Source organism: Ursus maritimus, unplaced genomic scaffold, assembly GCF_017311325.1.
Source record: "Ursus maritimus isolate PB19 unplaced genomic scaffold, ASM1731132v1 scaffold_9, whole genome shotgun sequence".
NCBI classification, from domain to species: domain Eukaryota; kingdom Metazoa; phylum Chordata; class Mammalia; order Carnivora; family Ursidae; genus Ursus; species Ursus maritimus.
This window is the reverse complement of record NW_024427107.1, coordinates 73,749,470-73,763,125: the sequence shown is the minus strand read 5'-3', so window position 1 is coordinate 73,763,125 and position 13,656 is coordinate 73,749,470. Positions and strand designations below refer to the sequence as shown.

At 40.4% G+C, this 13,656-nt stretch overlaps 1 protein-coding gene across 1 annotated transcript in view; it reads right to left on the bottom strand.

Moving 5' to 3' along the window:
* The window catches only part of KHDRBS3 (KH RNA binding domain containing, signal transduction associated 3), a 177,785-nt gene that overhangs the window by 81,684 nt on the left and 82,445 nt on the right, over nt 1-13,656 (bottom strand). Inside the window, exons 3-4 of the mRNA XM_040626044.1 lie at nt 12,777-12,893; nt 6,919-7,065 (exon numbers count right to left, since the gene is read on the bottom strand). Of these exons, the coding sequence (XP_040481978.1) occupies nt 6,919-7,065; nt 12,777-12,893 (264 nt within the window). The remainder of the gene's footprint in view (nt 1-6,918; nt 7,066-12,776; nt 12,894-13,656) is intronic.

Here is a 13,656-nt window from a genome sequence, read left to right as displayed (position 1 = left end):
ACATTTATAAAAAACAAAAAACTCTGCTATTTCTTCCTTACTTTTCAAAAGCAGAATGTAAAAAATGACTTGAAACCTGTAGTGAAAGGAAAAGTAGCACAAACACCAGTCTAAAAGGAGTCAGTAGGAAGCTGAAACCATAGTAAGCAAACACTCGCAGAGGAGGGGGAAGGGAAGAGAAATGAAGACCAATTCAACCTGCTATGATTAGCAGGAGAGGCACAGGACCAGGAGTCTGGGTCTTCCTGCAGATAGAGGTTCTTTCTCTCACTTATTTAGGGCATTATGATCTCAAAAGAGTCATCTGAATCTATCATTATTTCAACCTCTCTAAAACAAGCCTATTAATATGTTCCTTACCATTTTACTAAAAATGTGTGAAGATTAATAAATTATTTGTAAAGCACATGCTAAAAAAAAATGTGCTACATAAATGCTAAATATTTGTCCTGTTGAAAAGCGCTAGGAGGTGTGACACAAAATTGTATGTGGTTCAAAAATAGATTCATGGGGGGGGGGGCGCCTGGGTGGCACAGCGGTTAAGCATCTGCCTTCGGCTCAGGGCGTGATCCCGGCGTTACGGGATGGAGCCCCACATCAGGCTCCTCCTCTATGAGCCTGCTTCTTCCTCTCCCACTCCCCCTGCTTGTGTTCCCTCTCTCGCTGGCTGTCTCTATCTCTGTCAAATAAATAAATAAAATCTTAAAAAAAAAAATAGATTCATGGGGAAAAGAACACAGCATCCAAAAATACCATTAAAAATTTAAAAAGGAAAAAAAATTGCTCTAAGTAAAGTGATTACAATGGTGTCACAAAAATTAGAATGAAAGCCCATTTTAAACATAATCTTTGCAAAACTACATTTTCAAGAAGACAAACTGTGCAGTTAGAAACAAATTATGGAATCTGACTCAACACATCTGGGTTAAGCCTGAATTTAACCAGTTGGACTCACCAGCTTCGTGATGTTAGACAACTTTTTAAAACTTTAGGTGACTGTTTCTGTCTGATAGAACTATTGATAAAATCATTGTAGTTACAATTTTCTTGGTCTTTAACGATGATTTCAAATCAGGAGGGTAACCAAGTGACATATGCTAGCATACAGACTAAACGATAATTCTACATTTTAAGCTATTCATTGGTAAATTATCATTTTAACTCCCTATCAGAAAAGTGAAACTATTATCATGCTAATTCTAACATGTCGATTGTGAAGAGGAGAAAAGTGATCAGAATTCTAATTACACAGGTATACATAGGATTTTACTGTCCAGTAAATTTAGAACATATTTAAATATGTTAGCCTAGAGAATGGGAAGAAAGTTTTTAAATGAAATCATCAAAAAATTCATTGAAATTTAGTGGATTCTCTGCCAAGAATGTTCTCTTCAGATGTATTTGCCCAAACATGCCAATGATTATGTCAAAGATTAATCCTGGGATCAATGCCTGTGTTATAATCTATAATAAAGAACATAAATGTTCATTATTTGAAGACTGATTACATAAATTCTAGAATATGCATACGATGAAATATTATACAGACACTAAAAAGAATGAAGAGAAATTTTACACATCCTCATATGGCCAGAGGTCCAAAATAATCTAAGATTTAAAAAAAATAAATGTAATGAGAGAATATAGGACTTGTAGTTAAGCTAAACACGGAGCCTAGTAAAGCCTTTCCATAAAAAGCAACAATAAAAGCTAAACAACAATAAAAGTTAAAAACAATCATTCCAGAACTCTGGGAACTGACCGAAGTTACGTAATAAACTGAAAACACAGTAAACTTATTCGTGTCAGGTATGAAAAGTGGGAATCTGTAGCATTTTGTCTGGGGATGCTGCCATCCCCCCTCTCCAACCCAGATGATGTGCCAGTTCCACCATGGGGGAAAGACATGGAAACCAATAATTTGCTGCAGGGGGGATTCACTTAATTTGGAAGAAAGCGTGGGAAAAAAAGCCCTATGCATGGTCAATATCAGTAACAACTTGGTAGCAAATACATAGAAGTCCAGTGAATCAGCAAGCCTAATATTCAGGTTTGGGGTGGGGCAAGCAAGAGACTGGCAGACTAGCCAGAAGCTTAACAGCCATGCAGAGCCTTGATGTGTTCTCTGCACATCTCTGCTGAATGGAAGGCTATGCACACGTACAGCAAAGACTGGAGAGAGCTTAAAGCTCCCCACACATCCTTCCCTGACAGTGACTCTGGGCATGTGCAAAGGAGATGCAGGGATTAAGACCTTGGTCACAGGCAAAGTAAAGGCCAGGGCAAATGTGACAACTGACTAGCCTATGGGTGCTCCCCCACAATTCCATCAGTAGAGGGCGGAAGTCTTATTAACCCAGGTGTGTTGAGCACAGCCTCTGACTAATGCTGGTGATGTCTGAACAATGCTGACACGGGGATGCGCCCAGCAGGCCAGGCTTAAAATAAAAGTGAGAAGGAAAAAAAAAAGAACAAAGCCGTAAACCATGAAGTAGACAGACTCTGCTACTTTAGTCCAAGTCCAGTTAGATTTAGTCCAACTAAATTACTAAAGAAACGAAGGAAAAAAAAAAACAAAAACCCGCGACAACAACCCTTGGAGACTAAAATGAATCACATTACAAATGTACTGTATGTTATCTGAAGTGTGGAGTTTTCAAAAAAAAAAAAAAAAAAGCTAAGAGACATGCAAAGAAACAAGAAAATGGGACCCATACACAGAAAAAGAAAGAAGGAAAGCAAGCAAGCAGGAAGAAACTGTCTCGGAGAGGGCCCAGATGTTGGACAAAAAAAAGAGAGAGAGATTTTCAGGAAAAAAGAAAAATAAGAATAAAAAGAAAGAAGAGAAAGTATAGCAATTTACAATGAAATTTAACCAAAGGAGTTCGACAACAGATTTAAGATGGCAAAAGAATGAGCCTGCAAACTTGAAGATAAGCTAATTAAAATTAGCCAGTCAGCAACACACAGAAGAAAGGATGAAGAGAAAGCCTCAGAGATGTGTACTGACATAAAAATCACGGGAATCCAGGACTGCACAGGGAATCCAGGAGCACAGGAGAAAGACAAAGGCAAAAAATTTTAAAGAAACAAAGGCTGAAAACACGCCACATTTGGAGAAAAATGTATACCTATGGATCCACAAAGCTTAATGAGTATGGAGAATAAGCATACACAATCACAGTCAAATTAACAAAAATGAAAGACAGAATCTTGGTAGCAGCAAAAGAAAAGCAACAGATCCCGTACAGAACAACAAAATCGTTAAGGATTCTTCTCATCAAAAATAGTGAAGACCAGAAAGCAGCAGACTGGCCTCCTACCACCTGAAAGTAAAATCTGTCAGCCAGGAATTACATAAACTATCTTTTAGAATATAGGTGAAATAAAGACATTCTGGGAAAAAACAATTTTCTTGAGGGGTAGCAGACCTAGATTACAAGAAAGACTAAAGGAAGTTCTTTGGGCTGCAAAGATGTATCACCATATGGCAACTCTATCCACAGAAAGAAACAAAGGGCACCAGAAATGGTAAATGTGAGGGTTAATAATACAAAGATTATAAAAATATTTTACCACAAGCCAGTATCCCTCATGATTATAGACATAAAGATCCTCAACAAACTACTAGTAAATCAAATCTAGCAACATGTAATATGACCAAGCAGGATTTTACCTAGGAATGCAAGGTTGGTTTAACATCTGAAAATCAAATAATGCAATATACTATTATTCACACACACACACACACACACACACACACACAAAGGAGGAGATAAATCACATGATCTTTTCAATGGGCTGAAAAAAAAAAAAGACAAAATCCAATAGTCATTTATGATAAAACTCTCAACATCCACGAACAGAAGAGAACTTCTTCCACAAGGTAAAGGGCAGCAAGGAAACCCTTACAGCTGACATCATACTTAATGGTGAAAGACTAAAATCTACAAGCAAAGATGTTCCATCTTCACCACTCCTGCTCAACAATGCATTCAAAGTTCCGGTCAGTGTGGTAAGGGAAAAATAATATAAAAAATAAAAGACATTAAAATTTGAAAGGAAGAAGTAAAACTTACTTTCTTCACAGATAACATGATTCCGTATGTAGAAAATCCTAATGATTCCATAAAAACCAAAACAACACACTAGAACTAATGGAACAACACAGCCGTAAGATACAAGATCAGTGTATAAAAATCAACTGCATTTCAATATCCTGGTAACCATCTGAAAATGAATTTTTTTTAAAAGGTTTATTTATTTATCTGAGAGAGAGAAAGAGATAAAGAGAGCATGAGCAGGAAGGGCAGAGGGACAGGGAGAGAGAATCTCAAGCAGACTCCCCAATGAGCGTGGAGCCCAATGTGGGGCTTTATCCCAGGACCCTGATATCATGACCTGAGCCGAAACCAGGAGTCATATGCTCAACCACTGCACTACCCAGGCACCCCTGAAAATGAATTTTAAAAGTTCCATTCACAATAGCATCAAAAAGTACACAATACTTAGAAATAAATTTAACAAAGAAATCTACGACTGGCACCCTGAAGACTATAAAACACTGCTGAAAGAAACAAAAAAATATCTGTTAAGTAGAGACTCTTCATAGTCGTGGACAGGAAAACTAAATATTGTTAAGATGGAAATTATCCCCAAATCGAGCTATAGATTCAATCCTCTGTCAAAACCCTTGGAGGGTTTTTTGTAGAAATTGACAAGCTGATCTGAAATATATGTAGAAATGCATAGGAACCAGAATAGCCGAAACAACTTTGGAACAGAACTTTTTCTTTAAAAAAGAATCAACAACCTGGATTTCAAACCAAATTGCTAGAAGGCTAAAGTAATTAAGAGCATGACACTGGCATACGGACAGGCATATAAATCAATGGAACAGACCCGAGAATGAGAAACAAATCCATACATTTATGTTCAGTGGATTTTCAACAACGGTATCGCAGTTCAATAAGAAAAGGATTGTCTTTTCAACGTATGGTGCTGGGACAATATGGTGCTGGATAGACAAACCTAGATCCTAACTTCACACCATATCCAAAAATTAACCTAAAACTGATCATAGACTTAAGTGACAGAGCTTATATCTAATAAAATATTAAGAAAACACAGCAGAAAATCTTTGTGACCCTGGGTTAAGCAAAGAGTTCTCCTGGTCAGCCCAGATTCAAAGGGAGAGAAGTCAGATCGATGTCTTGGTGGAGAAGCATAAAGGGGTGGAGTGGGAGGTCCTGTGGCAGCCTACGTGGCTAGGTCAGCACTCCCTAGTCCACACCGAATGACCACTAAGACAGTAAACCTCTCCTCAGTCTTGTCAGAGTAGCAATTTTATAACTGCTTATGTGAATATCTGATTCTTATCTGTCTCTCCCATTATATGGACACCACAGGGGCAGAAAAAATAACGTCTTTTATTAGTTCCCATGTATCTATCACATAGAAAGTACTAAAAAACTTTGTTTCTAAGCTACATGAATAGGGGCACCTGGGTGGCATAGTCGGTTAAACGTCTGACTCTTGATTTCAGCTCAGGTCACGATCTCTGGGTTGTGAGATCAAGCCCCACATCAGGCTCTGCACTGGGTGTGGAGCCCATTTAAGATTCTCTCTCTCCCTCTCCCTCTGACCCCGCCCCCACCTCCCTCTCTCTCCTCCCTACAAAAACAAAACAAAACAAAAAGCTAAATGCATAAATGGATCATCATGTTGGCTTGAGGGAATTAAGGAAATTGAATCATTTTCAGCTCCCAAGTAAAATGACTTAATACAATCCCATGACTCGGTTTTCCAGGGAAATCATGATTTAAAATATCCTTTCCCTATAAATTCAACAATTTTCCCCACAGACAACATAGTCGTGATACATGTGCTGTGGTATGTAAGTCCATCTCCTAGACCAACCTGGGGTTGCCGAAGACAGTCTTACCTCAGGCAGCTGTTGGGCAGGTGTGACAGCTTCTCTAAATAAAATGTCTGAAGAGTCACAGTGTTCAATGGTTTAGCTTTTTTAAATCTAGTACACGCAAATAATATAAAAAACCTAAATTAACTTTCATAATGGAGGTAGGGATGTATTCTCTTCAAATTATCACATTCTTAGCAATGTCAGAGTGTCGCAGAAGGGTTAAAACAGAATAGCAATTGTTACATTAACAAAACATAAGGGGTCCCTGGGGGGCTCAGTCAGTTAAGCATCTGCCTTCAACTCAGGTCATGATCTCAGGGTCCTGGGATTGAGGCTTCATCAGCTCTCTGCCCAGCAGGGAGCCTGCTTCTCCCTTTCCCACCATGATCTCTCTCTCAAATAAATAAAAATCTTAAAAAAAAAAAACAAAAACAAAAACAAATAAACAAAAAAACAAAGCATAAAACACCTGACAGAAGCCAGCTAACTATCAGCACAGTGCCCTTCTTCTCTGAGCTCCTCATGCTTACGTCTGTCATCAAGTTTACCACGCTCTACTGACATCATTGGCTTACGCTTCTCTCCTCCCCTACACTACAGAGTCCTCGAGGGTGGGGGCTGCTTCTATTCATGGCTGCTGGTCCAACACCACACAGTGCTTGCTGCACGGAAGGCTCTGATGCATTTATATTGGAGCACAATGGCTTTGTAGGTGACTTCAGTGTCACAAAAAGGCTGAGGACGTGTGAGTCCCAAAACCTCAACTAGTGATTATGTTCTTCAACTTTCTTGGCCGGGTAGCCTTACCAGTACTATCTAATCTCTTCTAAAAAACCCTTGCCTTGTTTATGAAGAAAGAAAAATGCCAATTCACAGGGATACTTTTAACAAATAAAGTATTGTGCAAATAATACTTACTGATAAGAATTACCAAGGATTAAAATAAAGGACGGACTTTGAAGTACAAATGAACTATCAAGGAAAATTGTACTAACAGGAATGAGGAACTTTTTGATTTCTTCCAGCGCGTGTCCCATCCGGGCATATGCTTCTGCTGGTGGAGCAAAGACTTCAATGAGAACATGGAGGTCATCATTGAGGTGGAAGTACTTTGCTTCTCCACTTTTCCTCAACTCTTCTTCCTGAAGAAAGAAAAACCATGCTTGAAAGGGTGTCTTTATAAGAAAAGAAACAGGAAGGCTACACAGAGCTCCTCTGGCATGCAGCTGTCACAGAAGGTTCCCTCAACGGCAAGCAGCACCCTAAGGATGAGGATTAAAACACAAATCGCACCTTCTACGAAAACACTGAAGGCTTCCTGCTGCTATTGGAATAAGTCTCAACTCCTGCTACTGGCCTCAAGGGAGACCCTCTGCTGTGTGCCCGGGCTTTGTCTCCTCCCGTCCCCCCAGCCCGACCCCTCTCCAGACGCTGCTCAGACCCCTGGTCAACTGGCTGATCTCCTAAACTCCTTCTGCGCTGCTAACGCCGAGCATCTGTGATGCTGCCACAAACCACTTCCACCGTCAAATTACCTAAAATACCTATTGTTTCTTGACTATTATCTAATTTTCCTCACTGGAGGTGATCACAACAGAACAAAAACCATGACTGTCTTCTTTGGTGCTCACTTTCAAACTTGTCTAGAAAAGTGTCTGGTATACAGCTAACACTCAACAAATACTTCTGAATGATAGATAAACAGTTTTTACTCATTTCTATATTCATTTGCTCATTCGTATAGTCATTCAAAAAACATTTCTACATGCCAGGCACTGTATCTGAGGATAAAACAGTGAATAAAATAAATGGAAGACTTTATTACATGATTTTACATAATTATGATACACATTTAAAAAAAGGTATTTTTTTTGTTTACATAATGAAACTCAGGGGAAAAAAGAGGAGGAAAAAACCCTAGATCAGTCAGCAAGAAACAAATGATTTTGGTCCATTATCTTCTCCTAACCAGCATTCATTATAGTGGCAAATGACAGAATCTGGGTCTTTTAAAAGTCTTTGTTTCCAACATTCAAATCAGACAGATTAAGATGAGTAAGTACCTACACCTAGAGTGATTTCCAAAATGGGGGAACCTTTCTAGCCTCTGTAAAGTACCAAACCCACGAGAAGGAGAACCCCAGAACTCCTGGCAACAGCACCGTCTAATTGCACCGCGGGCCAGGAGGTCAAAGACGCACAAGCACCCTCGACTCCACTGTGTAAGACTCCGGCTTGTACTACTTCACGAATATGATTCCTTCTAAAGAAAAGAGAGATCTAGAGCATGACAAGGAAATGGGGTTTTGAGTCAGAAATACCCAAATCGCAGCCATGCCAGACACCAGGTGTGTTTAGACAGATTAAATGTAATCCAACCCTTAATTTGCAAAATCAAATTGGTGTTAACGTAAGTATATTAATGCAGGACCGTTGAGAAGAGTGAAAAGGACCAACTTTCTGTAAATGCCTGGCAAACGAGAGCAGGTACACACTGCTTTACACAGGCTAGGACTCAATAAATGTCACTTTCCTTCGCATTTATGGAAAGTAGGTCAGAAATGGAAGGAAAAGAAGGAAAAATATTTGAAGCAAGGAGAGCAAATACAAGCTACCGTAATATCCTCTGCATTTCCTTCGAAGTTGGTCACGTATAAAAAGCACAATTCTTTCAGGCCAACGGTAGACTACTTGTTCTAATCGGAACACTTTCCATCACTTGATCTGGGACTCTGCCTTTCAGAGCTGAAGTTTTAAACTTCATAAAATCGAATTTTATGTTCAACAGTTCACTTCTGAAAGTATAAACTACTGACATAAACACTGCTTACTTCTCAAACACAGCATCACGCTAAGGACATTAATGAGCGTCTGTAACTGATTCACAGCGCGGCCCCGCCACTGCTACCCCAGATGGAGGTGGGAAGCAAGGCTTTCTTAGCCCAGCCTGCTGTCACTCATCTCCACACAGCGAGGAGCTTTACCAGGTTCTTTCCTGGGTTAGCAGGGACAGGCGACATGGTGTTTGGGCAAGAACACAGACTTCGTTTGGAGTTCTGCTTTCAAATCCCGAATTCCACATTTACTGTGTAACTTTGGCCGGGTTACCTTTTCATCTTGAAGAGGGGATTTTAAGTGCAGAGCAACAGTATAGGAACTACTGCTCACAGGGTTGTTGGAGCAATAAAGGAATCGTCAGCATAGTAATGAGGAGTTATTAGTAATATAAAGAAATTGTAGTAAAAAAAGAGTTTCACGTTTATGGACACAAAAAGTCTTTAGAACTATGCTTAGTACATAATAAACAATAAATGATGACTACAGCATTAATTATTCTATTATTCTATAATATAGATGACAAGGGCAGAGCAGCTAGCACGCTGGCACGAACTGAAGGCTCGACAGACCACAGCATTACAGTGATTACTATGCTATGTAACCAACTGACGCAAGTCAGTAATGACTCCCATAATTTCATCAATGTAGAAAATACAAGAATAAAATGAATTATGGTCTCATTAGAATTTAGATAGTGAACACTTTGAAAAGCTAAAAGATGAGATTTTAATACAAAGTAATGGAAATCTCTTTAAAAATAAACATTATTAACTGAGAATTTCTGCAGACTAAAAGGATCAACAGAAATCAGCATTCCAGAGCACAGGCAGTGAGGACCCGACTGCAGCACAGGACATGGGATACCAGTGTACCCACTTTCGTAGCAAACCTGGTACTTGGATTATCACCTGTGGTGACGTCAGTGAAATGCTCTTGAAGATGTGACCAATGGCCACGTGTGGCAGAGGACGGCCACAGCATGATGCGCGAGAGGAAAACAAGGTGGGGGAGTGGGGTGAAACGGGCTGCTGCTTACTCTACTGGAGTTCCAAAAAGAAAATGACAGACTCAAGACTTGACATTATGAGTTCAAGTCTCAAAGAGCCAGAAGTAGCCTAGAAGGTTCACTACTTATGGAGCCGACTGGGAGAAGCAGAGTTGAAGCCTGTGTGCTCCCGAAGGATGGCCGACTGCCCAGCCACCTCTCCTGTGGGGTTTAGGAAAATGTCTGGAGAATAGTGAAGATCTGAGAACTGGACTGGCAACATATGGGAGGATTCAAAAGACCCTAGTATTCAAATGTGAAGGCCCCACTGAGCCTTCCACACTGGCAGAAGCCTATTGGTGAGACTTCTCTTACCTTGTTTAAATAGCCGAGGTAGTTCCTTGAAAGGAGAGGACAATTCTCAGGCTTTTTTTTTTTTTTAAGATTTTATTTATTTATTTGAAAGAGGTAGCGAGAGGAGAGAAAGAACACAAGTCGGGGGGAGGGGCAGAGGGACAGAGAGAAGCTGTCTCCCCATGGAGCAAGGGGTCCAACACTGGGCTTGGGTCCAGGACCCTGGGACTATGACTTGAGTCAAAAGTGGACACTTAACTGACTGAGCCACCCAGGTGTCACACTTTATTACTGTTTCTTGGCATGACCTCCTGGCCTAGGCTCAGATCCTTGCTTGCCGCAGGGATGCAGAGAATAAGAAAGCTAATAATAGCTGTGAACACCTCCTTGTGTACATGTGACACTTCCTTGTCTTCCCAGCAAGCATCTGGGGCCTTTTACTAGAGCGACCATGCACTGAAAAGAAGAAATACCCAGAAAGCCTGAGGATTAACAAACCTGACTGAGCAGATGCTGCTCCGCTGAGGGCCACTGATGACAGGGGGGTCTACAGGGTCAACAGATAAAGGACTTCTGATCCTATCCCTTGACAGCAGCTCAGTGGACTGTAAACCCCGAATGTAGGCTACTTCCCCAGTTCCTGGGTGTCTTGATGAAATGAAATGATCAGCCACTTACAGAATCTCAATAATGATTCTCAGACCAATGTGGTCAAGGACACAGAAATGAGAGGATTAGTGAAGGGTTGGTAAGTGGTCTAGGAAAGCAGCCGAGACCGACTGAGTGTCTAAGAGAACGGGGTACTCCATGCAATGCACAGCAGGCACTCAGTGACCAGGGAGACAAAGGGACTCATTTCAGTAGGTGTCAAAGCACCTCATTCCCCAGCCACCTCGGTGCTACTCAAGGGACTTGAACAGTGTCTGTGGTGACAGAGAGAGAGGTTAAATATTACTTCACAACAGACTCCCCTCTAAAAGGATTCTTAGCCACTGCACTGCTGAATGCCCAATATGCCAACAGCAGAGGCAGCCCTTAAAATGACAACATAATCTGGAAAAACCACCAAGCCCTGATAGCAAGGTGATAATATTTAGAATCCTTTTCAGTAACTGGGTAGCCAGGCACTTGCCATTACTTGGACATATAATCTAGCTAAAGACTTGCCTTCCTTGCTTCCTTTGTACCTGTAAAACTATCTGTGGCACCGTCATCCCTGCCACCAGATGCCACAGGACGCTGCTTCTGACGAAAATATCTCCCTTCACAACAAACAAAATAAGCAGTATGTTGATGAATTCCACTGGTCCTATCATGTACCTCATGACCCGATGGCCCTTACTGAAGACCTAAGATATCAGCACCACACCAAAACCAATAACGTTCTGTATGGTGACTAACATAGCATAATAAAAAAAATATCAGCAAGGATGGGCTAGTTTCCTACAAGTTATATAAAATTTCTGACCAACTGACCATTTCCACGAACTGCCAGAACAGATGAGTCAGGGAATCAAAGTAACATCATCTGAGTCAGCAAGGCTTAAGGAATAGTTAACCTAACCTGGTCACGCAGCAGAATTATTTCAAACACCCACTGAAAATTCATTTTGAGGTTCTACCCTCAAAAGGTTGTATGGGAATCTATATTTTTAAGCAGCATTCCATGTGTGTATGATACATATACCTGTTTTAATCAAATAATTTAATTTCCCTGATTAACCCAGATAATATACTCAGATTCTCTAAATCTCAGTTTCTTTACATGTAAAATAAGGAAAATGTTATGTATCTTCCATCATTTTTCTAGGGATAACACGGAGTAACGCACTCGCAGTAGCTGTTCGACAAAGAAATGGCAGCCATTTTTTATTATAAAAGCCTTTGTTTAGATGGACTTTTGTGTGTGTGTGAGGAGGCTGGATTTTGTCTAAATAGCGTTCTTGTGTGACACAATCATTGCTCAACATTTCATGGAAAGTGACCACCGAATGCGGTTCTGGTTTCCAGTCGCATCAATCTTTTCCGCAGTGACAGAGCAACAAGAGGACAATGGAGAGCAATGGGATAGCACATTAGGAAACGTGAAAACTTCTTTCAGAAGCAGGACATTGAAGAATGTGATCAATAAAAATAACTCAGTAATTTTAGCTTATTACAGGAAAAAAAAAAAAGGCAGTTGGCAGGAATAGAGCCAAGTAGAGCTACTGTGTGTGAGGATACAAAACCACTATTAAAACATTTAAAATCAATTTTAACTTGATAAAATGTATAGGGTATCAAACGAAGGGCAAAAAGAGCAAATCCGAGTGTATACTTTACAACTATCTGAAATACGGGCATAGAAAAAGGGCCCCCAAGAACGCATCGGAGATGCAAACAGAGGTGCTGAGAGCGCAGGTAACTCTTACTTCTCTTCGTGATAATTTCAGTATCGCGATACTAAATGAAGTAACAGTTACAGACGTGCACGTAGGACACCGTATATTCTGAAACCGGTCCGGGTGACTCATTTCTACACAGCACCACAAACTCATCCCCTTATACAACACTTTCACATAATTTCATTCGTGACCCTAGCTAGCTCTAATATAGTTTGTATTAACACAATGCATAATCTAAAAGTACATTATGTAACTTGTCTCCAAAGTAGCCATTGTCTATGATGAATGTTACCTTTGCCTTGTCTCGCATGGAACCTTTCCCAAGGATGGACATTTTTGTCAAGGTTTCTTCTTGTAAACGCTTCAGAGAATTGCCACGGGGACCCAAAAGTTTCCCCACAAAGTTGAACTAGGGAAAAAACAAACAAACCAAATTTGTAACATTCATATCTGAAAGTAATTTATTAATCATGAATGTCAGTAAACACTACAATACATGGCACATCGCTAATAATGCCAAATATTTAAGTCCCTGCTGTATGCCTCACACTGTACAGTTTTCCAGAAACCACATATAACAGGGCTAAAAGATGTAAAGTAAAAACCAATCATGTCAACGATGGCTAGATTTCACACATTATAAACTAAGCTAATTCCCAGAAATCCTAGGTTGCTCCTGACAATTTTAACACACATTTGACTTCCACCATGAACAGTGCTATGACGAGGATGTAGGTGGGGAGGATGCAAGGGGCTCTAGGCTGGTCACTACAGAGTGTCTGGGTACCTTCTGCCTAGTCACCACTTGAGCCTTGATTAGTCAACCAGGGAATGCGTTGGCCTGGATGAGTTCTCAAGGATTCGTTGACTCACAAAGCTTTACGCCAAAATCCATCTATCTCTCCTAAAATAACTAGCTAGGAAAATGTTGACAAATTATTTAGTCTTGATTCTTAGGGCTCTTTATTTAACAAGCAGAGCAGAAGTGAATTCATTAAGGGTATGGACCCTGAGGCTACATTGCCTTGGTTTAAAAACCTGGCTTTTCCATTTACCAGTTGAGCAACCCAGCTAGTTAACCGGGTTACCTGACCTCTCTGTACCTTGGGTTCCTCGTCTGTAAGATGAGAACAGTGAAAGACAACAGAACCTGCCCTCAAAAGGCTGTTAGG